Consider the following 27,253-nt stretch of genomic DNA (forward strand, 5'->3'; position numbering starts at 1 on the left):
TTTTTAATTCTGTGTGTGGTCGTGGCTCACATTATATTTCTGTTGGGCAGCCCTGTTCTAGAACAGTGTTTCTCCACTTTGTCTTGCATTATCACCCCAAGGAGACTTTTAGACATCTCTTCTCTCCTAATTTCTTCTCTCCTATGAAGTCTGAAACATATAGATATACTGTTTATCTGTTTAAAAAAAATCAGGCATCTACATCGCTCAGTCTATATATGATCTTAATGTCTCACCATGTCACACAGCCCCCAGCACCACCCCTTCATCTGGCTTTTGTTGCCAGCTTCCTTTTCATGGTGTCAGTTCATCCCACTGTGCCCTCTTCACTCCCTTTGCTCTCTGTGCCTTGAATGACTTTCTCCTCCTTCCAGACTCAGCTCTAGTGCCGCTTCCTCCAGGAAGCCCTACCAGTCTCCACTACCCCCAGACCCCATAAATGCTCTGGCCAGAATCAGAGCTGTTTTATGCATTAAGCACTACAGAGAAATAAACCATTAGTAATACAAAAAGAAAATGCTCGAGTCCGCTCTAAACGTCAGAGAGGAAATCACAGTGGAAAGATATTGAAGTCTTAGCCTGCTGTGCTTAAAATATTTCACTTTTGCACATTTTACAAAACACATGACCGTGTGAACTCATTGCTAGGGCCCCTCCCGGGTGAGGAAGTAAACCCTGTAAGTTAGGAGTTCTGAAGCTTAAGCCCCACAGGGTTTCTACAGAGAACTGAGTGCCTGTCTGTGAAAAGCTTTGCAGTCTTGTGCCCTGGTCGTGGGAACTTTTAAAGTAATTCAACAAAATAAATACTTGTTGAATTATGTTATATACAGTATGTGTTTAGCAAGTGTTTTATGACTGAATACTCGTTCGGGCACAGGAAAAACTAATATGTCATTGATAAGGTCGTAGATGCACTGAGGGCCCAAAGAAACTTACCCTCCCTAGGGACAAAGAGGATAAGGGTCGGGGGTGGGGGGGAACAAGGGATGAATGAGGGTTGGAAACGGACTCGTTATAAACAAGTGGGAAAAGAGAGAATCCTAAAGATCCGAGAGGTAAACCAAGTACTGTACTCCTGGAGAGAAAAGGACGGAAAGCCCAGGAGCGACCGTAGGTACGTGAGGAACACGCCGGACGGAGGGGCTGGCCTGCCCCGCCCCCAGCTAGTCCCTCCTTCCGTCGCTCTCCCCGCCCCCTCAAAACCCAAACCGGTAACCTCTACCCGGCTGCCTCCCATTGGCTATGCAAATGAGAGAAGTCTGTCGGGACCAATAAGCCGCGGCCACGGCTTGGGAACGTCTTCCGGCCCGCCCCTGCCTCACCGCCCCGCGTTTGACTAGCGGGCCGAGGACTGGCCGTGGGGCGGCGGGTGTGCGGTACGGCGAAGGGGAGGCGGCGGCTGGACTACGCGGTGGCTGGACTACGCGGTGGCGCCGGCCCTCGGCATGGCTCGCCTGGTGCTTGGTAGGCGCAGGCCTCTTCGTCCGGGGGGGTGGAGGGGCAGCCTGGGAGACCGGGAACCCCCATGGCGGGCCGCGGACGGGGGAGGGAGCGGGTGCATGGCCTTGGCCGGGCCCGCGCTGGCGCGGAGGATCGCTGGCCCGGCCCACGCGGAGGACGCAGTAGGGGGAGCCCCTGGGGCGGTGGGGGAGCTCCGGGGACTGGGGCTGGTCTTGGCCGGAGCCCCCTGCGCGGGCCCTCGGGCAGAAGTGCGGGACGCGTGGGGAGGTGAGGGCGCCCTTGGCGGGGGCGACCTCCTCCTACCCGGGAGGAGCGTGTGCGCGAGCGCGGCCGGAGGCGGGAGCCCCGAGTCCGGGCTCGAAACCAGGGCGCCTGGGACAGCTCCGAGCCTGGGGCCGAGTGGCCGGTGCCGGGCTCCGGTGAAGGGGCGGCGTGGAGCGGGCCGGCTGTGAGCGAAGGCCGGGAGCTGCCTTTGAGCCCTGAGACCGGCTATGGCTGATCCCTGGCCGAGGTTGGGTACTGGGGGGCCACCTAGAAGGGGGACCTTGTTCTGGGCCTCGAGTGTGTACGGGAGAGTCACGGGCTCCTCACACCGAAAGTTGTCCTCACCACCTGTTTTATGGAGTTCCCACTTATAAAAAACCTGAAATATCAAAACCCGGTCCTGAAATAAATCAGGATAGTTTCCTTAAAAGGCAACAGTACCTTCCTAAAGCGGATCTTATGATGCAAGAGCACTTTAAATGCGATTGCACTTTTAACAACTAAATTGAACCCAGACTTTCTGGACTTAGGTAAATGTCAGTTTTAGAGACTGCAGTAGTGAGGTTGAGGATCCCGTTCCTTCCTGGGCTCCCCTTGGTCCCAGCCAAGGTGCTCCGACAGTGGATACCTGAACACTGTGGATCCAGATAGCGGGGTTTGAATCCCACCCCTCCGTCCCCCGCATCTGCTAGCTGTGTGACTGGGAGCTAGTTACTTAACCACTCTGGGCTAGTACTCCATAGGGTTGTTCTCAGGATTAAGGAGTTTATATATGTCTAAAGAGAGTAAACAAGGTAGACATATTTGCCGTATTACCGTACAGAGAATAGATGAGGGGAAAAGAACTTAGTTTCTGTTTAGTTGCCTGCAAGTGAATTCAGACAAGGCTGTGAAAGAGTGTATGATTCTTACAGTTAATTCATTATTATAATAAATGTAGTCAGCCTTTTGGGGCGCCCTCTCGGTTTCTAGATGAGTGCTTGGGGACCATGTACTCTTGCTAGCAGGTGTGGGACAGAGATGTTAGTGATGTGGATTTATAACATCCTTAACTACCTCGGAGGAATCATGGGAGGCCACAGATGGCAAAATCATCTGCTCACATAGATTCTAGACCCTTGGATGTTCCAGTTTCCCGTCGGTGCTCGTTATCAGCGAGTGGAATGGCCATGTGAATTTTAGAAACAGAACAGCATTGGTCAGCCTTGACCTACTTTATCATCTTAAGTGGGCTGAGGGGTTTTGTAGGGGTAGTTACTGACTACTTTTCTGCTGTTGGAATTTGTACATCTTCTAATGCTTTTCTGAGTAGCATGTTTGATTTCCTTCTAACCCTACTAGGTCTTAACTGCCTTTTAAGGAACTTAGGTCTTGAACCTTTACCAAGACATTTCCACTGACAGCCATTTATAAGGAGGGAATGCTCCTGTGAGAACCAGGCCACTTTATAGACAAGAAAAGTCCAGCCCCATTACTAGGGGGGAAGAAAAAGCTCAAGTTCATGTTATACTGAGTGTCATTAGGCATGACCATCTTCGTACAGAAAGGAGGCACATTCCTGAGGTAAACAGTCCTGGTTCATCCTTTGATGACTCCGGCCTGCTTGACACAGCATGAGGAGGAGAGTGCATTCTTTATTGCTGGCCCTGATTGGCATGAGGAGGGAAAGAAGGTAATTCTCCTGCCACAGGCCATAGAATGCCCCTCCTGGGGTTATACTCCTGTAGGCTCCAGTCCTTTGGTTAAAATTTGGGGTTGCATAGCAAGGTACTCTTTCTAATTATGTGGCCTTAGGCAAGTTACCTTTTCTGGTCTCCATGTCCTGTGCTAAAAACAGGCATGATGATACACACCACATAGAGTAAATGAGCTAATGGTACATAGTGTTGTATAAGTGTTGTTCTTAGTGAAGATGTCAGTTTTTGGAGGGTAGTTGGACAGATACATATATCAAAATGTTAGCCATACCCCATTCCCCTGGTAAGCTTTTCTCCTAAAGAAATAATCATATTTATTTGAGGAGGGAAGAAGTATTAGAATTTTTAGCATTGGCCTGTTAATAGAAAAAAATGGGAACCATCAGATTATGTCAGTAGTGGATTAGGAACATGATACAGCCATTAAAAATGAATACATGGGGGGTAATGGGTAATCCATAATTACTTATGTAGAAAATGTAACTTATTTTGAGTGAAAAAAGGTTACAGAAGGGAATGTATGTAGTAAGATCACATTTATATAAATTTTTAGGCCTCTGTATAGTGTAGAGATATGTTAAGAGTACCCACCAAAATATTAGTAGTTCATTCTGGTGGGACTGTTGATAGTTTTTCTTTTTTTGCTTTTCTCGTTTTTGAAACTTTCACAAGGAGCTCAGTATATTGAAAAACTAATAATTCATACGGATTTTTTTTTTAAAGAAGATAAACGTCTTTAAACGTAGTAGATCTCCATAGAGGATTTTCTAAGACCAGTCTTACTCTCAAGCTTACTCAGAATTAGGACTGTCTCTGCTTAGGTTCTTAATTTACTTGCTTTATTAAATATGTCAAACTCTGTAATCTTTCCTGCAGCAGTGAAGAGATTAAGCAGCGCCATCCAGTAGAAATGTAATGCCAGATTTGTATGTAATTTTAAATTTTCCAGTAGCCACATTTAAAAAGACAAAAAGAAGTAGGTGAGATTAATTTTAACATATATTTATTTATCCAGTATATCTAAAATATCATCTCAAGAGGAAATCAATATCAGAAATATTAATGAGATAATTTACTTTTTTCCCCTACCAAGGCTTTGCGATTCGGTGTGCTTTTTACACCTACAGCGCACCTCAGTTTGGGGTAGCCATGTGTGGCCAGCGGCTGCCATGTTGCACAGCAGTTATCAAGGGAGCCTCACTTCGTTTGGCTTGACCTCCATCCACACTCACCCTTTCCCACCTCTTGAAATGGAAGAGGAGGTCATTCAGTTGCGAGCTACCCGCCCCCCGTCACTGACTCTGGGTTCCCTCCCCGCCTCCTAATTCAGGCGTTTTGTTACGTTATTCCCTGTACTTTAGCCTCTCCCACTCCACGTATTTCTTCACTATGTGCTCAGCTCACTCCCATCTTTAAAAAGAAAGCTTCGTTCTGTCCCCCATTTGCTTACCGTCTCCTGCTCTTTCTAAGAAACTTGTTTAAAGAGTTATTGTATGGTTTTCACCGGCTTGTCCCTTCCTGCTCTCTCCAGCCTTGTGCAGCCTGACTGCTGCTTGCTTTCACTCCTGTACCTCAACTGCCCGGGACCCCGGTGACCTCTCTGTCATTACATCCAGTGGACAGTTTGCAGTCGTTCCTGCTTTACCTCCCAGTAGCCTTTGTTACTGTCGCTCATTCCGTCTTTCCCCTGGTTTATGTGAAACCACTCTCCTGATAATTCTCCATCCACTGTCCACATTGCAGCCAGAATACTCTTTGTAGAAAGCAAATCTGATCATACCCCCTGCATGATAACCCTTTAGTGGCTTCACATCACCCTTAGTAAGGTCCACAGTTAAGTTCCTGCAATACTAGTCATGTCTATCATTCAAATGCAGTGTTCTCGAACAGTGTAATTGTTATTCATGCCCGTGGCATACTGAACATTTTTATCTTGAACACTAAAAAGACAACATGGTTTAATGGGTAGAGCTTGGAAGTAGAAGTCAGGGAGCTGCTCTACCAGTTATATGTGTGACCACAGATGGGCCACTTGCTCTCTATCTGCCCTTGTTTCCTTAATTACAAAATAGGGATGATTCCCACATTCTCGTTAGTAGTGCTGTGAAAAATCAAGTGGATCCAATGCATTTGAAAGTGATTTAAAAATTCAAAGTGCCTTGTAAGTATAAGGTGGAGGATTTAGCAGTAGGACAATTAACACCAGTACACACTTATTCCAGAAGAAGTTTACCATTGGGTTGTTCAAAAAGTTCCATTTGAAATCTTCCAAATTCTCTTTACAAAGTAAGCATGTGAAACTGTGACTAAGATGGCATATACACACATGCTTTCCTAGAAGACAGGTGAGTCTCTTATAATTCTTTGCATCAGGAGATTACAAGAAGGAAATTATATGGTCATCTTCATAGATGCTGAAAAGAAAGTAATAGAAATTTCTTTAATATCATTAAGTTTATCTGTTTCAACCCAAAAGCTAGCAAATGGGAAAATATACCTATTAAAGTAAAAAGCGTTCTGTTGTTTAGCATTATTCTGGAGATATTAGACAATGCAGTTAGAAAATAAATTATATATTTTATAAAATTTCGTATATAACATATATAATTTATGTTGTGTGTCTGTGTATACATACACAGACAATTTAAAGGAGGTAAAATTCTTATATTACCAATTCAGAAAACTTGGGTTTTTAAAATATTAGTTCAGAACTTGTTTTTCTATGTAATTGTTATAATCTGCATTTAAGTTCCCAGAGTAGCAACAAAAACACTCTTGGTCCACAGTGTGGCTAAACTATGCTATTAATAATACAGACTCTCTATCCTTCCTTTATAACATTGTTCACATGAACATTCTTTCGGAGCTCATCCTGCAACACTGTGAGTGCCTGATGATGTGCCATGGATAGTGTTAGTAGAAAGAAAAATATTTAAAAAACAATCATTGCCCTTAAGAGAGTCACAGTCTAGTAGGGGAGGCAAATAATTATTTTTCCCATCAATAAGCTTTAATAAAGATAGCGTGCTAATACTGCAACTGAATGACACAAGAAATACCATGTGGATTATCCAAGGTCGCAGAGCTAGATGTAACTTCCCCATTTTCCAGTGCCCTTGCCCATAAAACGGTGATAATAGTACTGCCTCATAGAGTGTGGTTGTACAGAATGAAGGTGTTAGTATAGGAAAAGCACTAAGAAGAGTATTTAAATCTGGTCCCAAGGCAGCTCAAGAGATGAGGGTGTGGGCTGTCTGTTCCCTGTTCAGCAGCGCACCAGTGGGGGTAAAATTCCAGGGGCTCCAGCAGCAGCCAGGCTGGGGGTGGGAGCTGGGGAGAAGGGGGTTAGGAGAGAGCTGACCCAGGCTGTCCTCTGTGAAGGGCCTTGCTCACTTGAAAAGGACTTTGGTGGCACAGGTTTCCTGTCAGAGCCTGAACCCTGATGTTGATGGTGTGCTTTTTGTTGTTACTCCAGGTCTGATGGGCTGTACCCTCTTTATAGCAGTTAACGGTCTGTATTCGTCTAGTGATGATGTAATCGAATTAACTCCATCAAACTTCAACCGAGAAGTTATTCAGAGTGATAGTTTGTGGCTTGTAGAATTCTATGCTCCATGGTAAGTATTATAAAATAGTTGTCAGTTATTTATGATACTTTATAAAATTAAGAAAAATACTACATAAAAATGTAATTTTATTCAGCCATCTCGTTTACCTAGTTTACTGATTGTTTAAAAGAAGTAGAGGACACATCCATGTAATACTAATAAGAAGAGATCTCATAATGGCAAAATATAAATAAAAGAGGTAGAGAAGAGGGAAACTGTGGATTGAGTCTGTTAAAGGGTGCAGAGATTGAGCCAGTGACAAAAAAAATGGTGGAAGTAGCTAATAGTTGCAAGAAAGAAGGAAGGAAAAAACCCGTATGATTTTAGGAAGATACATCTTTATGATGAGGTAAGTGGGGTGAAGATGGAAGGGAAATTGATTTTATGCAGAGAGAATATCGGGCAAAGGAAAGGGAACAACCAGTGGTTGACTCCATTTTGTTTCTTGAAGAGGGTTGCTTCCAAAAATATGTAATTAGAAAATTTGGTTTGATTTAAAAACTCTTCTCTTGCCTTACATCTATTTCTGGGGGGAAAAAAAACAAACTTGTAATTACCATTGAAATTAATAGTGCCCAGTTTCATACAGCTGACCCTTGAGCAGCACAGGTGTGAACTGCGCAAGTCCACTTACATGTGGATTTTTTTTTTTTTCCCAACAAATTTGTACTACAGTGTTACACAGTCCGCTGTTGGTTGAATCCATGGATACAGAGGGCTGACTGTAAAGTTACATGCGGATTTTCCACTGCAGAGGGTCAGCACTTCTAACCCCCATGTTATTCAAGGGTCATCTGTGCAGTCAAAATACAGTATTGTTTATGTGGTTAAAACCTTCAATGAAAACAAAACAAAAAACCAACAAATACACATGTATAAAATAAAGGCTATAGGATCACAAAGGAAACCTAAAATATTGGAATAACATTATTAAAATATCAAAATAAATCTTGATATGATTTTGTAGTACTCGTTTACTGGAACGTAAATACCAACATCTAACAGCTAGCTACCATAATTCTGAACAGTGATGAACATAAATGATGTTTAAGGATACCTGCAACAACTATAGTGGTGATAAGAAAATAGCTGTGATTTTTATTTGTGACAGAGTCACAAGTACTAACCAACTATGATATGTTGTTAATGTTTATAACTGAAGGAAATCCTAAATTTCAATTACAGGTTAATGAAAATAGAGGATTTTTTTTTTCCCCATCAAAGTTCACAGAGCCCCTCAATTTTTATCCACCAGTCCTTTGGGGATTCATAGACCCCAGGTGAAGAACCCTTGAGTTACAGGGTGTGCTGCTATATTTATATTTGTGGCATTTTGATCTGTCTTTACATTGCTTCACATTGGAATTGAAGGGGGTATATACTCTGACAATCTCTGATTTGAGTCCTTATTTCATTAGAATAAATTGAAATTAAAGAGGCACAAAGTCCTGTAAAGTTTTGACTCCTGGACTTCTAAGTAGCTCACCTAAATAGCCAAACATACTGTATATGTAGTATGTAGGATCAGCATTTCAGGACGTTTTGCTGAAAGATCCTGACTTTTAAAATATTGGATTGGACTTCCCTGGTGGCCCAGTGGTTAAGAATCCACTTGCCAACGCAGGTGACACGGGTTCGATCCCTGGTCCGGGAAGATCCCACATGCTGCAGAGCAACTAAGCCCGTGCGCCACAACTACTGAAGCCTGCGCGCCTGGAGCCTGTGCTCCACAGCAAGAGAGGCCACGGCGGTGAGAAGCCCATGCACCACAACGAAGAGCAGCCCCCTTTTGCCGCAACTGGAGAAAGCCCGTGCACAGCAATGAAGACCAATGCAGCCAAAAATAAATAAAATAAAATAAAATATTGGATTAAGCTTAAGGCCCTATGAAAGGTGATGTTACATAGTGATTAAGAATGTGGGATCTGGAGCCAGGAAGACCTGTCAGGCAGCTTTGTCACTGGGTGGTATTGGGAGGGTTTCTTAACTTCTCAGGCTCTGTTTCATCATCTGTAAAATGAAAATGACAAAGCCTGCTTGCAGGGTGGTTGTGCTGATTAAATGAAATCCTGTACGAAGAGAGCTCATCGTGGTGCAGGCACGTGGCATTGGCTCATTAGGTCCTTAGAGACCTAATTAGAAGAAAATTTACTTTGTTTAAAAAGGGAAAAAGTCACCTATATAGATAAACTAGCTATGCTGTCTTCATACAATGGGTATTATACAATGATGAAAATAATACAGCTACCTATAACCTTGATGACTGATATAAACATAACAGATTTCTGTATATATAATGTTTAAAAGCAGTTTTCTGTGTGTGTTATATTTCACGATAATTCTTTTCAAGTACTGGTACCTAAAAGATTAAGATTATTTTTCCTTGTGTTCACGTGTCTCTGTCTCTGTCACTCATTCGTGTTCTTTTTTCACCACCTTGCGGTATCAAGTGCTTTTCACTTCTTAGCCATACTAAATTGGGACTGCATGTGCATTTTTACCTCTACAAGCTGCTTGTGGGAGCCAAAGAACATGGAGATTTAGGCACTGGAGATCTGGACTCTAAAACAGTTGCCTCATCTATAAAATGAAAAGTTTGGACTAGATCAGGGACTATCAAACCTTAATAGATTTAAGAATCACTAGTAGAACTTATTAAAATACAGGTTCCTGAACCCCTTCTCTAGGAACTCTGGTTTCTTGGGGCCCAAGAACCTGCACTTTGCTAAGCCATACAACTGGGACCACACGTGAGGCACATTTGACCAGATAAACACTGAAGTTTCCACTCAGGGAGAGAGTTATGAATGATAGTGTTTGTTTAAACTCTTTAAATACAGTTTAACTCAGCAGTAATTTGAAAGCTTTTTTTTTCTGACATGAAAGAGGATCATAGTAAAATCAGGACAGTGAGTTCCTTCAGGTCACCGATCATGTTTTTTTAGTGCTGTTCTGCCTGCAGGTCCCCACCCTCAGTGCATGTCACTCAGTAGACTGTTGGTGAATGTTTCTTGAATTGGGAATCAAAGACTTAACTGTTGCCTTCTTTGTGTTTTCATCCCCTGAAAGGTGTGGCCACTGCCAAAGGTTAACACCAGAATGGAAGAAAGTAGCAACTGCATTAAAAGTGAGTTTCTGAGATGTCCACATTCACCTGTGTATGTTAAAATAAGTTTAATTAAGCAAATGGGCTTAACGTACAATAGGAAGTTAATTTGCATATTGAAGCCCAATACTCTTGTTCTGGTGCCAAAATTATGTAGGGAGCAAAGGGATACTGTACATTCTAATTTTTATCTTGTCTACTTTTGTTAATTCTGTTTCCCAGTTAAATGGCATAAGTATGCTTAGTCGTGCTAATTCTGGGAGCTGCACAGTTTCCTCACAGGCTGACTTGCATGTTGCCCAGCTTTCCATTTAGGAATGGTTTCCCAGGCTAAAGTTCTCATTGATTGTTGGCAAATAGAACCTGGCCCTTTATTATCTTGTCTTTGAGTCTACATCCTCAGATGATGGGTTCTTGTGGAATCTGCCCTGGTTGAAAGAAAAATAGATATTTCTTTTATGTTTCCACAGGATGTTGTAAAAGTTGGTGCAGTTGATGCAGATAAACATCAGTCCCTGGGAGGTCAATATGGTGTGCAGGGATTTCCTACCATTAAGATTTTTGGATCTAATAAAAACCAACCAGAAGATTATCAGGGTAAGGACTTTTCCTAATTACTTCATTCCATTGGTTGGAATTTTAGTTTGAGCAGGTAGGTAGAAAATAGAGAACCTGGGATTCTATAACCTGTTGGCCCTGCTACCTGCAAGTTTCTCACCCTCTTCGTGCCTGACTTTCCTTATCTGTCAAATGGTGTAGAGTAATTCCTACCTCTTCTGGGTTGCTCTAAAGATTAAATATGTGTCAAACAGGTGAAAGTTTTTTTATTATTGTTTGTACTAGGTTAGGCCCACACGGGCTTAGCAATGGTAGAGTAATGATGTTTTGTGCTTCCCTTTTTTTCATTACAGTTTTTAAAAAATACTAGTTACTGGATATTTTATAGTTACTTAATATTTAATAAGTTTCTGTAATTAATATTTGAAAAGATCTGCAAGTGTTTTCTTGCTCTGATTGCTCGTCCCTTCACTGTGGGGCAGGTCTAGCATATCAGCGTGGAAAAAGAAGAGTCCTGTAATTTGAAAGTCAGTTTAAACTATTGCTATTACTGTGGAGTATTTTGCCCATGAATCTTTACGCCTTGTAAACATGTATAGCATCTGAATATTAAAGCTATTATTTAGTCTTTTAAACTATTGATAATAAAGAAGTACCACAGCTTCTCCATTTTATAGATAGTGGTAAATTGTATCTGCTGTGAGTCACTGAGGCAAGTGGGGAGAGGATTTTGGCTCAGACTCCCTGTTCTTTCACAGAATTGCCTGTTACTTAAGATGTCACAAACAGAGCATCATATTTAAGACAGCCAGAATTGCTAAGTTGAGCCATATCCAGGGTCCAATAAAAGTATTGGGCGTAATGTATTTAAAGTTTAAATTATGGCTCATTTGATCTTTTTTTAAAAAAGATTTTGTTACAAGGGGCATATAAGTGACTAAACTTAGAGTCTAAAATCTTAGGTTTTGCTTTATGTGAGAAGAACAAGTTTTCAGGGTTGGAGGGGGAGGAGAATCAGCATCACGATAAAAACAAAGTGACTATTGTCTTATCTGTACTTGGTGTCCTGCATTGCAACCAGCGGATTGAGAAAACATTCTCAGAAAAGGGAATGTGAAGGGAGCAGAGAAACTATAGAGTGAGCTTTGAAGACAACCTGGCCTGGGTTTAACTGCTGGCTAAACAGAATACCTAATCTCTCTGGATCTGCTTCTTGGTTGTAAAATGAGGATGTGAAAACCTATTTTAGGCTACTGGAAGTTTCACTGAAATAGTACATGTAAAGCATGTAACTTGGTAAATGTCGGTGTAGTTGGTACCTCACCAAGATGGGGGTCAAAATACTTGGAGATGAGGCCTTAGACACATCATTTCTCCTAGACTCCCCAGCTCTAAAGTTCCATAAAATGATCAGTTTCATCTTTCTGACTAACCACCTGCTTTTCTGCTTTGGAATATAATTTGTTCATTTTGCTAACTTGTAAAAATGGAATGTTTAGAGCAGGGGTTAGCATTTGGCCTGCTGCTTGTTTTTGTAAATGAAGTTTTTCAAAACACAGTCACACTTGTTCATTCATATGGTCTATGCCTACTTTCACACTAAAACAGCAGAATTGAGTAGCTGCAGCAGTGTGGCCTGCTGAGATGACAATAATTACTGCTTGGTCTTTTGCAGGAACAGTTTGCTCACCCTTGGTCTAGAGTGAGAAAACCCTCTCTGTCTTTTTCCCTAGTGTATTTCTTTTTTTTAATTTTTTTTATTTTCACTTTTTAAAAAAAATTTATTTAATTTATTTATTTGGCTGCGTTGGGTCTTCGTTGCGGTGCACAGGCTTCTCATTGCGGTGGCTTCTCTTGTTACGGAGCCCGGGCTCTAGGCGCACGGGCTTCAGTAGTTGTGGCACGTGGGCTCAGTAGTTGTGGCTCGTGGGCTCTAGAGCGCAGGCTCAGTAGTTGTGGCGCACGGGCTTAGTTGCTCCGTGGCATGTGGGATCTTCCTGGACCAGAGATCAAACCCGTGTCCCCTGCATTGGCAAGTGGATTCTTAACCACTGTGCCACCAGGGAAGTCCCCCTAGTGTTTTTCTTGATTTGCTATATTTCCAGGTGGAGATTGGTGGTGGAAGGGGCACTGGTTCGGAAAGTGGAGGTGTCTGCAGTAGATAAGGAGCAGGAGGCTGTTTTTATGTTGAGGTCTTGCCTTTCTGTCTTAGGAAGTGGCATACTTGGCAATCTCAGCCAGGATGTAGTACAGGATGATCTGAACACACTCCGAATGCCTCTGTTCTGTATTTTCTTTCTAACGTCAAGTCTGAAGCGTTCTCAGAACTTTCTATCTCTTCATGGGCAGTTTGATTAGAAAACTCTATTTTTAAGAAAGGAGAAGAAAGAAGAAACTTTCTAAAAAGATTTTGTTAGTTTTGACTTTAAACTCTGAAGATAGTCTCAAGGCATATATTATCCATATTCTTCTGAGTCAGTTAATAGTCCCCTGACTTCTTGAGCACATAGTTTTTGGTAAACTTCCAAAGGCTATTGTCACTATCTTTAATACGGGGCTTGTTACTTCCTATATTAGGAGTAAGTTCAGCCACAGAACCTAAAAGCCCAAAATAAGTGTTTTAAGCAAGGTAGAAAACAGTGGATTGCTTTCTAGTTTCTTAGCTTCGAACCCCTCGTATCCTACTTATTATCTCATAGAAATAGTTTTTCCATTTGCCTCATTTGGTGCTTTGTGTTTAGAAATTTCCCCTGCTCTCTTAACTAGATAACCTTCTTTTTCATCTGTGTACATGTTATACATTCAGTAAACGTTTGTGAACTGTTCTCAATAGTAGATGGTATTTATGGGTGAACAGAATGTCCTCGTTCACACTAATAACCTGACACTGAAGAAGAGGAGTTAGTTTTCCCCGCGTAAAGTGTAGCAGGAAATACATTCTGGAAGAAACTGGCTCTGTCTTAAAGATACACGTGGTGTTAGGTCTGTTTGAACATCAGATGAAGCTGGCAGGTATGTAAAGGTTCAAGTCTTCAGGTAGCATCAGATGTAGGCTCCCAGCCCGCCCACCCCCGCTCACCTGATGGCCCGTGTCTTCCCGTAGGTGGCAGAACTGGTGAAGCCATCGTAGACGCTGCTCTCAGTGCTCTGCGCCAGCTCGTAAAGGACCGCCTTGGGGGCAGGAGTGGTGGATATAGTTCTGGAAAACAAGTAAGGCTGTGTATAATGTCAGTTTTTAATGTGGCATGATTTTGAAGCCTGACTGTAAACTCTGCGTAGAAGATAATTATTTCTTAAAATGTTTTAAATTGGTGGACTTCCAGTTAAAAAATCATAGGAGGTTGAGTCAAGCGACTCCAAAAGGGAGTCAGACACCCAGCCTACTGGTGTGGCCCTTCAGAATCACGGTCCCCTTAGCCAGTCCTAGGGCATCCGCCACAGCCGCAGGCCAGGAACCACGCCCCGAGATGGCTTCCTTGGCCCAGGGCCGAGGTACAAGAGTTTGGCCTACAGTGGGAGAAAGAGCCCTAGGCCGTGGGAGTTGGAATCTGGCTTCCGTGGCGTTTGTAGTTCCAAAGTGGAGAGAGGGAGACCAGGTCTCCTCCAGGTCAACTTTGGGCAAACGTGGATGAAATTTGGATGACCTCTTGGCCCGTGTCTGTGGCAATCAGGCTGAAATCCCTGGGCATCTTTACATAAGTGGATAGGGAAGAAGATTCCTGTTCTCTGGATTGGTATTATAGATTCCCGTGTATGAAGTGTGATGTTTAACCATGATGTAGTTATGTTCTTGCGAAAAGGCATTGAACTCTTCCTGGTAACGCACAGGCACACCTCGTTGTATTGCACTTCTCAGATCATTGCATTGTTTACAAAGTGAAGGTTTGTGGCAACCTTGCGTTGAGCAAGCCTCTTGGTGCCATTTTTCCAACAGCATTTGCTCACTGTGTCACATTTTGGTGATTCTTGCAATATTTCAAAGTTTTTCATTATATTTATGGTGATCTTGATCGGTGATCTTTTGATGTTATTATTACAAAAAGATTATGACTTGCTAAAGGCTCAGATAAGGGTTAGCATTTTTCAGCACTGAAGTATTTTTTAATTATTGTATGGTCATTGTCTTTTAGATATAATGCTATTGCACACTTTAATAGACTACAGTATAGTGTAAACATAACCTTTATGTGCACCAGGAAACCAAAACATTCATGTGAGTTGCTTTATTGCGATGCTCACTTTTATTGCAATGGTCTGGAACCGAACCCGCAGTATCTCCAAGGTCTGCCTGCATATGTAAACACAGCCCTTCACTCTTTTAGGAGACCAGTAAGACTAGCTTCTTTATACAGACTCAGAGCTTACCAGAGATTTCATGATTTTGCCTTTTATTTCAAACTTAGACATTTAATGAGCACAGTTGTCTTTCCTACCCTCATGGCTTTTGGCCCAGGCAACAGAAAGCATTATATCGATTCTGACTGCTTTGTAGGTTTAGTACTGAAGAAAATTCTTTGAAAAGATAAAAGGATTAAATGTTATTTTTAGCTTTCTTAAATGGTAGGGACTTTATGAAGAGGTACTAACTGGATATCCTGGGATGAACCAGCACTGTTCTGAATTAGAATAGTGTTATTAAGGTGATTCTTTGAGCCATGTTGAGGTTTCTCTTAATGAAGATAGCAGGGGTGGAGTTCAGATACATGTTACATGTTACACTGAGTGTACTGGTAATTGTTTGAAAGTAAATACTATTTGCCAAGTAAAAAGAATAATATTAAGGAATGTCCCCAATCTGAGTAAAATAGTTTTCAGTTGAAAGAAGAACTCAAAACTTTAAGTTGTAGAAATGATTATTGTTATACATATATTTAGAATAGGATTAGTGTTCTTTTTGGCCAAATTGTAACTTAAGATTTAATGTCACAAATGACAGGGTAGAAGTGACAGTTCAAGTAAGAAGGACGTGATTGAGCTGACAGACGACACCTTTGATAAGAGTGTTCTTGACAGTGAAGATGTTTGGATGGTTGAGTTTTATGCTCCTTGGTGTGGACACTGCAAAAAGTAAGTGCTTTGTACCAGGTACTTGTTTAAGTCAGGTGCTTTTAGTCTGTCCATGTGGCTCACTTTGAAAGAGCTGAACCAGGTCATAGGTAACCTCCAGGATCTTCTCCCCAAAAGCTCCGGCTCTGAATGAATGTTAAACATCGGCATTAGGGCCGAGTGTTTCCTCTGTCATATTTTCAGTGATTAACAGGGAGCTGGCATCCAGATTTGGGGGGGCGTGGTGGACAAAGGACCAGGAGATGAATGTGAAGGGGGCATCATGCCTTTCGTAAAGCTACACACAGAGTGTTTCCCAAGTGTGATTTAACCAGATTGGGCAGAAATGCACACACCAGTTAAAGGATTTGTGCTTACAGTTAAAATACACTTTTAAAGTGCAGGTATTTTTCTACAGTCTAGAGCCAGAATGGGCTGCGGCAGCTACAGAGGTAAAAGAGCAAACGAAAGGAAAAGTGAAACTCGCAGCTGTGGACGCCACCGTTAACCAGGTTCTAGCCAGCCGATACGAGGTGCGTGTGCTTACCAGGCTGATGTCTTTGTGAGACGCCCTGTGTTTTCACCTGCTACACCGTCTAGTACTGCTGGGCTCTCTAGGAGGGGGAGGGAGGAGGCTAGCCATTTTGTAATGACGAAATTAAATCATTTCACTGTTGTAACAAGTAAATCTGGCACTCAAGACTGTTGGGGGTTTTTTAGTTTTGTTTGTTTTGTTTTCAGTATCGCACTACCTGTGTGTTTAATGTGAGCCCGAGCTTTCGCAAGTTATTCGTACAGCTTTTGAAGTTGGTTCATTTGTTCTAGAGCACATAGTCTGTGTTAAGTATATACTCAGGGTTTGAATAAGATTCGGCTAAGCCTGGCAGTGAGTCTGTTAAAACCCCTTGATTAACAGACCTCTGTGTGCTGTCCCTTACACGTCGATGCAGGCTAGGGAATATTTTTGTTACATTAAATTACCTATAAGGTAGTTTTAGAAACCATAAAGATCTTATTTCTTATGCAATGGTAATTTGATTTGTACTGTGATATTTTTTAATAGATTAGGGGATTTCCTACAATCAAGATATTTCAGAAAGGCGAGTCCCCTGTGGATTATGACGGGGGGCGGACGAGATCCGACATCGTTTCCCGGGCCCTTGATTTGTTTTCTGATAACGCCCCGCCTCCTCAGCTCCTTGAGGTAATTACACCTCTTCAGTCACTTGTATGTAGTAAGGGAAGCTTTTCCGCCTGATGATAGAGGACACTAAAGCGGTAATAGCTTGCTGTCTTTTCAAATAAGCTCTTTCTCTTGTCTTTTAAAATGCACTCTTTAGAGTGTTTTTGTACTTTCAGATGGGGAAAACTTGTCTGAAAATGGCTGCCTTTCATAAGTTTTAGTACCAAAATAATCGCAGTGTGAGCAAAAGTGTACCGTAGCGTCTTAAAAATAGAACGAATCCATTCTTTCATTTATCGTTCTCAAAACAATAGTTAACATTTATTGAGCACCTGACCATGTGACAAGCACTGTTCTGGTACTTTTATGTGGATTTTTCTCATTTAATTCTCATAGGAACATTTAGAGGTAGATACTGTTTTTAATCTCCATTTTAAATATGGGGACACAGGCACAGAGAGCCTCAAATTCATGTAAATATATAATACGCATAAATGTGTCTTTTTTATCTGTCTAAACGACTAAATGTCGTAGCCAGGCTACGCCCAGGCGTTCTGACCGTGTGTATATACAAATGCCTCACCACCGCCGCGGATAGATGGCTGAGGGATAAAAGCGGAAATCTTCACAGAACGTTCTCGTGGTGTTTCTGTAACGCACACAGAAGTGTTATTTGGGAAGAGCCTCATCTGGCTCTTGAAGTGCTTTGCTCTGAACGAGAGTGCCGGTGCTCGTGCAGGCTTACCTCTGGGTTTTGTGTCACGTGGCCTCCCAACCCCCTTGTCTTCTGGGCCCCGCAGATCCTCAACGAGGACATTGCCAAGAAGACGTGCGAGGAGCACCAGCTCTGTGTCGTGGCCGTGCTACCCCATATCCTTGACACAGGTGAGGCGCGCCGCTTCCCACGCGCTGTTCTCTGTTCCTTGCTCTGCGAACGCTTAATTCACAGATGGATTTCACCCATTCCTTTATTTTTACCTTAAAATTTTTTTGTCCGTTTACATCAGGAGCTGCAGGCAGAAATTCTTATTTGGAAGTTCTTCTGAAGTTGGCAGACAAATACAAAAAGAAAATCTGGGGGTAAGTTATCAAACTGTCTCAGTGTCGTCGGGTGGGAGGGTGTAGAGCTGCTTGGAAGCGGCTCCCTCTGTGTTTTCTGTAGGCTCCGTTCCTGTGCTCACTTGGGCATGTTTTTTTATTTAGGATATAAAAACACTGACCACCTAGGAGGAAGTGAAGTCATGCAGGACTCTTATTTATAACACACTTATTTGTACCCCAGCACACTTTTTCTTAGAGGAATCGTGTCCTGATGGTAGTTGGGTTCTAGGCTAGCAGGCAAAACGCCATTAGTGACAGAGCTCCATTCTAGCACAGCCTTGAAGGCTAGGTAAAGAAAGCAGAAGCAGAGGTGTGTTTCTTTACCCCCTTCTGAGTGAGGGCCGGACGCAGGCAAATGTTTAAAACAAAGCTTGTCTCTATTTCCATTGTTATTAATAATCTTTTTGCTCCATGCCGTCCGTATGCGCTGCTGTCCCAGGTACCACGTGTCCCTGCTGTCCCTCTCGCAGTGGCCTCACACCGCCTGCGTTAGTCCGGCAGATGTTTACTGTGTGCCTGCAGAAGGCCGCGTGCCCACGCTCTGTATTCTCTTCCCTTGTACGAGTGGAGGGAAGAGGTTTTTTGGTTTGTTTTTTGAGGGTTTTCTCCTTTTTTTTTTTTTTTTGGCCTCGCTGCGGGCCATGCGGGGTCTTACCCCGACCAGGGATCGGACAGCGCAGGAAGTCCCAAGGGAAGAGATGTGGTTGAGCATTTTTATGTGTATTAAATAATGGCATATCCTTAACTTTTAAAAAGAAGTTGTTACACTGCTAAAGAATGTGCTTAATAACCCAAACGATGTTGGTAGGATTTCAGGTGACAGAGAAAATTCATCAGGTTTGTTGGACGGTATTTTGGGGACTGAGGGAAAAAACAGTCCTAGAGATAGACCAGTCCCCAGGGGGACTTCTGGGGTTAGGGTCTAGGGAACATAGGAGAGGAACTGTAGTTACTTCAGAGCGCATCTAGAACACATTATTTTAAAAACTAATCTTTCATTTTTCATTTATTTTTTCACCTATTCCATTCAAAAGATGTGTAATCTTTTGTTCTTTAATTGTTAGTCAGGTTCTGACTAACTCAGAAGGGATCTTTGCCCTAGAAACCAATCTGCTTTTCTAGGTGGCTGTGGACAGAAGCCGGAGCCCAGTCTGAACTTGAGAATGCGCTGGGGATCGGAGGGTTTGGGTACCCCGCCATGGCAGCTATTAACGCACGCAAGATGAAATTTGCTCTTCTGAAGGGATCGTTCAGTGAGCAAGGCATTAATGAGTTTCTCAGGTAATTTCTTGCTTCTTTGAGTTGTTTTTGTTTTATCTGTTTGTTTGGTTCTATTGTGGTAATTGGTTCCAAACTAGATTTATATAGACTAGGCAATAAATGGAGTAGTTTTGTATTTCACATTTCGGAGAATTAACGTTTATAAATTAGAGCTTTGGAGTCATCTTCCTGTGCCACGGAAGTCTTCTACTTAGTGAGTGATACTAGCACATTCCTCCTCTCGGGCCACCTTGCCATTCTGTGCACTTGGCATTGGGCTTGTCCTCATTCTCATAAAGGTCTCATATGGGCTGCAAGCAGTCCCGTCTCACCCACTCCCGCCCTAGGATGCTTTTTGTACCCCTGACTTCAGGGGATAGAGTTTCCACCCCTGGGCATTGGATTTAGAATGTAGTTATTTGAAAAAGTGCGCTTACTGAAGTGACTCCAAAACGTGCAAACAATATGATACGTTCTCAAACTCAAAACCCAATTTACAAAGCTCGCTAAGCTGCCCTGCTGTTCAACTCATCCTAAAACTGACTTAGTCATCATTTAGGCAAATACAAAATGTTAACCCGTACTTTTTCTTAGATTTGTGGTAATTTGATTAATGCCTCTTCCCCATTAACTGTGAGTTCCACAAAGGTTGAATCTTTTACACAAAACTTTACCCCTAGTCACCACTGTAGAGCCTGGCTGGTAATAAGCTCTTGTAAATATTTATGAATGAACGCTTGACTTCTTGTCTCTGGAACAGTTTCAGTTAGGAAAGGCATCCCTACCCTCAGGGACATTAGCAGGAAGACTACTCATCAAGTGTGCTTCATCCTTTTTCAACAGCTAATTCCAATCTAGAAAACCTTAGAGGAGTGTAGGAGAGTAGTAAGTAACCTTGAGATTAAGCCTCTGGACTCACGTCAAGTACAGAGGAGGTAACTGCTTCCAGGAACAATAGCATGTTGTAAACTTGAGACAGTGACTTGTGCTTGAGATCATACAGGTCACTGGTTCTCAAACTTTGTGTCTTGGAGTTAACAGAAAACCTCAGATTACCAGTGGAGAAAAGTCTGCGGTAATGAATAGGAAGGAAACAAAACGTGGCAGTACGCTTGTTTCTAGCCACATGTGAGTCTTCTTTTCTAAGAAGACGGAACTTGTACGGAGCGTGTCACTGGTGAGGAGACTCCTTCCAGCTGGCCGGGGTGGGGCCTGGCGGAGAGCTGGCGGGTGCACCTGCTTGGTGGCGAGAGGCACCAGCGTGCGTACTTGAAAAACCACACACCTGCCACGTTCTGCGTGGCTGTTGGAAAACCAAGGACAAACACCATCAGTGCGTATACGCAGGTTGTCAGACAACCCATAGAAGTTAATGGTAACAGTGAAGCTAAACTAACAATTTATAAATGTAGGGGCGGCAATTGAACACTTATGGTCAACCCGAGGTGACATTAGTGGTTTCTGCATCTTTCCTTAAGAATGTCATGTTATGGGAGTTCCCTGGTGGTCTAGTGGTTAAGATTCCGGGCTTTCACTGCCATGGCCTGGGTTCAGTCCCTGGTCGGGGAACTGAGATCCTGCAAGCTGCACGGTGTGGCCAAAAAAAAAAAAAAAAAAAAAAAAGTCATGTTATGTTCTGTTGGAGTAGCAGCCAGAAAAGGTAAGTATATAATTGTGCATTATGCCCCCAGAAGTGAAAAAGGGCTTGAGTCATATATCGGCTTGGCCAGAAAGTTCATTCACGTTTTTCCGTAAGATGTCAAGCAAACTTTCTGGCCAACCCAGTATATGCGTTTGTGGCCGTTCAGTTTGAAGGCGGTGGCCATGCTTCTCCAGGCTTTCTTAGTTAGAAGAGAGGTCTGTTAGCATTTAGCCTAAAAGGAAGATGGAGCCAGAGGGCAAGTGTGTAATTGAGCAATTAAAAAACCTTTTTTGTTTTTTTTAAATGATGATTGAACTCTCTGCCCTCAAGGTTTTGTTCCTTTTTGAAGGTTTGACATCTTTCCTCTAGTCTGTTTGCTTCTGCCGCTGACATTATTAAGTAGGAAGCTAGAGGCTGATGTACGGAGATGATGAATAACCTGATTAAGGACACAAAACTAGTAAGAAGTAGAACCGCTGACTTTTTATTACATACATCGGTTTGTATTTCCCACATAAACCAGAGCCTGGATTGTCCTGTGCCTTTCCCTAGTAAATTGAGCCATTCTGGCGGAGGTAGTAGCCTGTGTGTGACACAGGTCTGACTTACTGTGCTGAGTACCTCTATTCTACCCATACAGCACAGTTCATGGAATGGTGGTGAAGTGGGTTTTTACATATTTATAATCCTGTTCTTTGAATGTCACTGGTATGTGTACATCAAGGTTGCTCAACGTGGGCACTCGGAACATTCTGGGCCAGGTAGTTGTTTGTCCTGTGCCTTATAGGATGTTTAGTAGCATCCCTGGCCTCTACCCCCGGATGCCAGCAGCGTACACACACAGACACACACACACACACACACACAGACACACACACACACTCAGTGATTTTTGAGTTGGGACAATCAAAAAGGTCTTCAGACATTGCCAAATGTCCCCTGGGGGCAAAAATTGCCCTCAATTTCAGAACCACTGATACACATTGTAAAACATGCAAAGTAGCCAAAAGCAACAGATAAAATTACCCAGTTTTCCCACCATGCAAAGTAACTATTGTCAGACACATACAGGAAACTTGATATCCTGTTTTTCTTTTACCCATATTCTTTTTTTTTAATCAAAGTATAATTAATTGACAAATGTGTTAGTTTCAAATGTACAGCAGAGTGATTCAGTTATGCATATACTTATCTATATATGTATTCTTTTTCTAATTCTTTTTTCCGTCATAGGTTATTACAAGATATTGCGTATAGTTCCCTGTGCTATACAGTAGGACCTTGTTGTTTATCTATTTTATATATAGTGGTGTGTAAATGTTAATCCCAAACTCCTAATTCTAAGCACCCTTCACCGAGGATATTTGGAGGCTCCTTTTATAAAGAAGCCTTGCTCACAGTCTGGTGATCGCCTCTACGTCCTTCCAGGGAAATGTTTATCAATACCTGCCAAAGTCAAAACCTAACACACAGTTTCATGGTACAACTCTTCTGTCTGAAAGCTTGACATGTGTGAAAATTGCCACCATCACCTAGAGATCATTGAGGGGGCCTGTGGTGTCTGTGGGCTGGTTCTAAGTGCCTCTGCTTCCTGTTAGAAATCTGAGAAAAGGATTTCAGTTTTAAGGTACCATCTTTCAAAAAGCCTTTCTAAAGTTAGTGTGGAATTTTGTTAATCAAGTGTTAGTGTTGGTCTAGACCATGTTCTGGGTCAACTTTGATCGTTTTTACATACTTAAGTTGTATTTTAGCAAGATATGTTTGCTATTTTTTTTTAAATTTTTGGTAGTACCTGGCTTTCCCTACTGCTAAGGCCTTAGTCAGGAATGTCATTATATTGTTACCTGGTTACATTGTGTCCCGATTGAAAAGATAATACTGTTCATGAAGTGCTTTTCCGGGAGAGAGAGGTGAGAAATGCCTCTATGCAAACATAGCAGGCAGTAGGGAAATCGTTATTTTTGAAAAGTTGTTTCTTCATCCGCATCAGCAGTCCATCGTTAACACGCGTGCTCTGCTCATTTTCCCCAAAGGGAGCTGTCTTTCGGGCGTGGATCTACAGCACCCGTAGGGGGTGGGGCTTTCCCTGCCATCAGCACCAGAGAGCCCTGGGACGGCAAGGACGGCGAGGTGAGTCCCGGGACCGAGCTGTGTGTGGACAGGACTCGCTGTCGGGGCTTTGGTCCAGCCCCTTACTTTCCCGATCCCTGTGCATCTTTGCTGCTTATAAACAAGACCTTTCCATCAGACCTAAGCCTTGACGTGAGCATAAACCTGAAGAATCAACCTCATGGGCCTTTCGGGGTGCTCTTTGTCTCAAGACCCTTCATCCCATCCTCCCTGTTACAAAGTGCTACATGGCATAGGATATTCGTGACAGAGACAACCGAGATGAATTTCAGTGAGGTTGCTTTCCTGACTATTACCTGTAAAGTGAACATTTAACCTAGAATTCATTAACTTTGAGAGAAGTACAAAATTATAGCTTTGAAATTAGCATTTATTCCGGTACACTTCTGCCCACCCCCCTCAAAAGGACCAGTTAAACAGCTGTTAGTTTTCTATCTATATAATAATAATAATAGGCAAAGTTAAAAGCAGGAGCTGGACTGGGGAGAAACTTGTGACCAGAGCACCTCTGGAAATTTAGTGCTCTGTAAGATGAGATGTCAGACTTTCAGGGTCGCCCTGTCTGTGGTTCTGCATAGACCCTGCAGGGCCTGATGGTGGTTTTCTGTTTTACAGCTTCCCGTGGAAGATGACATTGACCTGAGTGACGTGGAGCTCGATGACCTGGAGAAAGATGAGTTATGAGAGGCGCCGCACAGACTCCGGTTTTCTTTTCTTGGGAGCGGATTTTCCAGCAGTGAAGGAACATTCTTTCCAATCAGATGAATCTACCAGTGGCCTTTTTAACCAAGAAGTAACACTGATTGGTCATTTGAAAACACTGCAGCAGTGAACTTTTGCGTCTCAAGAAAACAATGAAAAATTCTGTGAATTGTCGTAGCCGGTGAATTGGGTTGTATTCTGTCAGATAATACTTTGAAGAAAACTGATGGGCTGTTGAAGCATCTTTCCCTCCCTCTGACTGCTGCTTGAATGTTCTTGGAGGCTGTTTCTTACATACAAGTTTTTTAATGTGATCCTTTCATTTGAATATTAATGGCTTTTTTCCATGAAAGAATAAAACTATTTTGGACAATGCCAATAAATGTATGAAATTAGTGTCCACATCGTAAATTCAGTAAGTTAGTCTTATGAAGGGATGACCTTGATGTCTCTCCTCCCTATAAACCTGTGGTTCACATGACACCATCTGGATGCCTGCCACCACAGATTTTACACGCGTCCTGCAAGGCTGAGTTTCAAGTGTAAGTGTGAAACGTAAAGCGAGCTTATATAGAAGGATGGAAAACTGGCTTGTCAAGTGAGAACTGCATTCCACGCCCACTATTTTGTCTTTGGGCCATCACCAGCGACTACTAGGGTATACAGCTGGTTATACAGTTAGCCCAAGGTTTTGAATACGCTATTATTAAACCCTCACAAAATGTCCATTAAGATGTGAAATAAGCGGCAGGTGAGCAATTTATAGGAAGTCCCCATTTATGTAAAACATTCAGAAAAGTGAAGTTTTGAATTATGTTAGAATGTAAATGAAGAGACAATTCAAAGGATTGAGAACATTTCTTTATTGTAACTTAAAAAAAATAAATACAGCTGTAACTAATTTTTGTGAGCAATTTCTCTAAAAATTTAAATTCTGTAGGATACTTGAACTCTTCTCTGGCTAAAGGAAAGAAGCGTCTGTGGTAATTTGCACAAATATGCAAGTTTAGCGGTGCCGGCTCATGTTTCTAGTCAAGAAGACCAAGGTCGATGTGGAAATAGACATAAGGAAAGTAGTCTTGGTTGCTGAGTTGTAATCCAGGGATCTCCACGGATGCCTACAAAAGACATGGTCATGTTCTAAGTGCATAAGCTCGTTTGTTTTACTTCTCTGTTTGAGGAAAGCTCTCTGGGCACTGACTGTATTTTCTGCCCCACAGTCCGCCCCCTACCCCCAAACACACACACAGCCTCTTGTTAAACTTTCACCTTTGTGCAGTGTAGATTTTCCTAACAGTCTGGCAGGTACCGCTTTTGGAAAGTACCTCCCATGTGGAGAGGCTGACCTTACTGTAGAAAGGCAGCTCTTTCTGGATGATATACCTACATCCAATATACTTGCGGCTGCGACTTCATCCAGATGTCTGAAGACGGAGTTCAGAACCTCTCTTAAACGTTTGGTGGATGACTTCTTATGAGGCTGGAGGAGAACCGCCTGGAAGTTCACTGGCAATCCATACCTGTTCAAAGTGTAGAGTTACTGCAAATATGGGTAAAATGAACCTGACGCTGTAGTAAGAATGAAAAACGAGGCAACATAGCTCAGGAAAAGAAAACTCGAGTGGAATGTCTAGGGTCAGAAGTGAGACTAATTGCTAGATCTTTGTGCATGGAAAAATCTCTAGAATATGCTCACCCACTTCTGATACAGTGACAGTTTTTTGACTATAAAGAGCCAAGGAGTCTCCGGGGTGTGTGTGATCATCAGGTGGTGAGGGGTCAAGTTGAAGGGAGGCTGTTTGACTAAATATTCTGACTCCAGAGCCTTTGTCTAAAACCCAGCTTAGCTGACATACTTTTCTCCACTGAAAAAACCAGCACACGCACACACACGCAAATCTAGTTTATCAAGATTGTGAATTCCTTTTGCTGAGTTTTGGGTGGACAGAAAGGATTTTAAATGGACTCTGTATGCACGAGTACCTTTGAAACCACTTGCTGGCAGCTATTCCTGTGGTGGTATCTCAAAACACTTAAAATATTTACACTGAGTACTACATAAACAGTAAACATGCATTTTGTGATTCTCAGTGTTTTTAAAATACATAATATATACTACCAGGGAGCAAACGCTTGGATGTTCAGTACTTACCACCTGTGCTTCTTTATGCCCGAGCCCAGCATGTGAAAGCTGGCCTTAAGATGCCCTTTTACTGCCTGACCTGTTAGTATTACTTAGTTTTAATTTCACAGTCAATGCCCATAAACTAGCCCCTGGCTTTCCCATCCTCATTTCTGGCTGCTAATGGTGCAAAGTGTTCACTAAAGTCCTGAGGTCTCCTAGGGGATCTGCAGAAAGGTGAAGTAAATACGTGAAAGGGCCATTTGTAATTGCTTCACTGTAACCAAGCATAAGACGTACCTAGTCCCGTTGCCTTAGAACACTGGCTGAGCGGGGCCCTGCCAAACCCAAGAGGCAAGGGCCACAGAGGCCGGCAGATGCTGGCAGGGTTGGCGGAGGCACTTGGGCTAGATGGTGGGTGAGAGGATGGCCCAGCTGACCGCCCTCATTCCTTCTTTGTTCCTTGTCACCAAAGCTCTGGTCACCCAGAGGACAATGAGCAGAGGGTCGTCGTGCTTCCGGAGCCCCCATCACCCGAACGAGCAGCTACCCTCGCCCTGCCTTCCCTCCTGAACTTCCTCCCCGAGCTCCCAGTACCCTGGAAACCCACCCCACACCCTCGACCTCACCAGCGCAGCTCTACCCGCTTCCTACAGGGAAGTCTGCAGCCTTCTCAAAGGGCGGCGGTCACCAATCTCACAGCCCAGGCAACATATATGCCAGGAGATGGCATTCCAGCTCCCAGATGTAGTTGCTAGACCATCACTCTGCTACCCGGACACAGAACCTGCCTCTGCCACCCTCCGATCTGGTCATCCCACCGCATTCATCACCAGGTTGCTCTGGAAGGATAACCTCCTGAACAAGGACCCCGTCTTTTGAGCTCTCCTCCCGAGCAGCCTGTGAGCTCCTTGCAGGCAGAGGTCCGCATCTGTCTTGTTCACTCACGTATCCCCAGTGCACGGCGGATAACAGGCACCCCATCCGTACTGGCTGAATGGATGCTCCCCGCCCCCTCATCCAGCCTCCGCGCCCTGGACCCCTTTCTCAGCCCACCCCCCTCTTGGTTTCAGGGTTTGCACATTCTTCCCAGACCCTTCCAGTCCTTTCCCTGCTAGCCCTCCCTCCAGGTCAGTTTAAGTGACCACCTCCTCATCCTGCTCAGAACGCGCTTTCCAGGAACGGCGGGTCGGCTCTCCCCGCTCCTTTCTCCTCCAGGCCGCCCCCCTGCTGCCCCCTCCCGGACGCCTCAGTACAGGAGCCTCCTTCCCCTGCGGGCCCCCCGGTGGGGAGCCCTCCACCTGCACCCTCTGTGCTGAGAATACTGTAGCCACCACCCTCCCCTGTAACGTGGCACCATCGTGCCGTTTAAA

General features: G+C 43.3%; 2 protein-coding genes across 4 annotated transcripts in view; one reads left to right on the top strand and one right to left on the bottom strand.

Moving 5' to 3' along the window:
• The first annotated feature begins 1,306 nt into the window (after positions 1-1,306).
• Positions 1,307-24,141, top strand: PDIA6 (protein disulfide isomerase family A member 6). Its single transcript, XM_082357516.1, has 13 exons — positions 1,307-1,464; positions 6,898-7,039; positions 10,100-10,157; positions 10,607-10,733; positions 13,798-13,904; positions 15,631-15,761; positions 16,159-16,273; positions 16,804-16,944; positions 17,724-17,808; positions 17,931-18,003; positions 19,147-19,305; positions 22,960-23,056; positions 23,672-24,141. The coding sequence occupies exons 1-13, from the start codon at positions 1,446-1,448 to the stop codon at positions 23,738-23,740; spliced, it is 1,323 nt and encodes a 440-aa protein (XP_082213642.1). The 5' UTR covers positions 1,307-1,445; the 3' UTR covers positions 23,741-24,141.
• Positions 24,142-24,601: 460 nt separating this feature from the next.
• ATP6V1C2 (ATPase H+ transporting V1 subunit C2) overlaps positions 24,602-27,253 on the bottom strand; it is a 52,515-nt gene continuing 49,863 nt past the window's right edge. For all 3 annotated transcript variants that reach the window (XM_082357522.1, XM_082357523.1, XM_082357521.1), the window contains 2 exons: positions 25,146-25,278; positions 24,602-24,876 (listed from right to left, as the gene is read on the bottom strand). In XM_082357522.1, coding sequence (XP_082213648.1) covers positions 24,787-24,876; positions 25,146-25,278 — 223 coding nt within the window. In that variant the 3' untranslated portion in view covers positions 24,602-24,786. The remainder of the gene's footprint in view (positions 24,877-25,145; positions 25,279-27,253) is intronic.

The sequence above is a fragment of the Balaenoptera borealis genome (assembly GCF_965194805.1).
Source record: "Balaenoptera borealis genome assembly, chromosome: 15".
In the NCBI taxonomy this organism is placed as follows: Eukaryota; Metazoa; Chordata; class Mammalia; order Artiodactyla; family Balaenopteridae; genus Balaenoptera; species Balaenoptera borealis.

Excerpts from the sequence above, each read along its gene's own strand:
- PDIA6 (XM_082357516.1), top strand. Across the intron at positions 13,905-15,630 it reads GATATAGTTCTGGAAAACAA|GGTAGAAGTGACAGTTCAAG; the intron begins GTAAGGCTGTGT and ends CACAAATGACAG. Across the intron at positions 16,274-16,803 it reads TTCTAGCCAGCCGATACGAG|ATTAGGGGATTTCCTACAAT; the intron begins GTGCGTGTGCTT and ends ATTTTTTAATAG.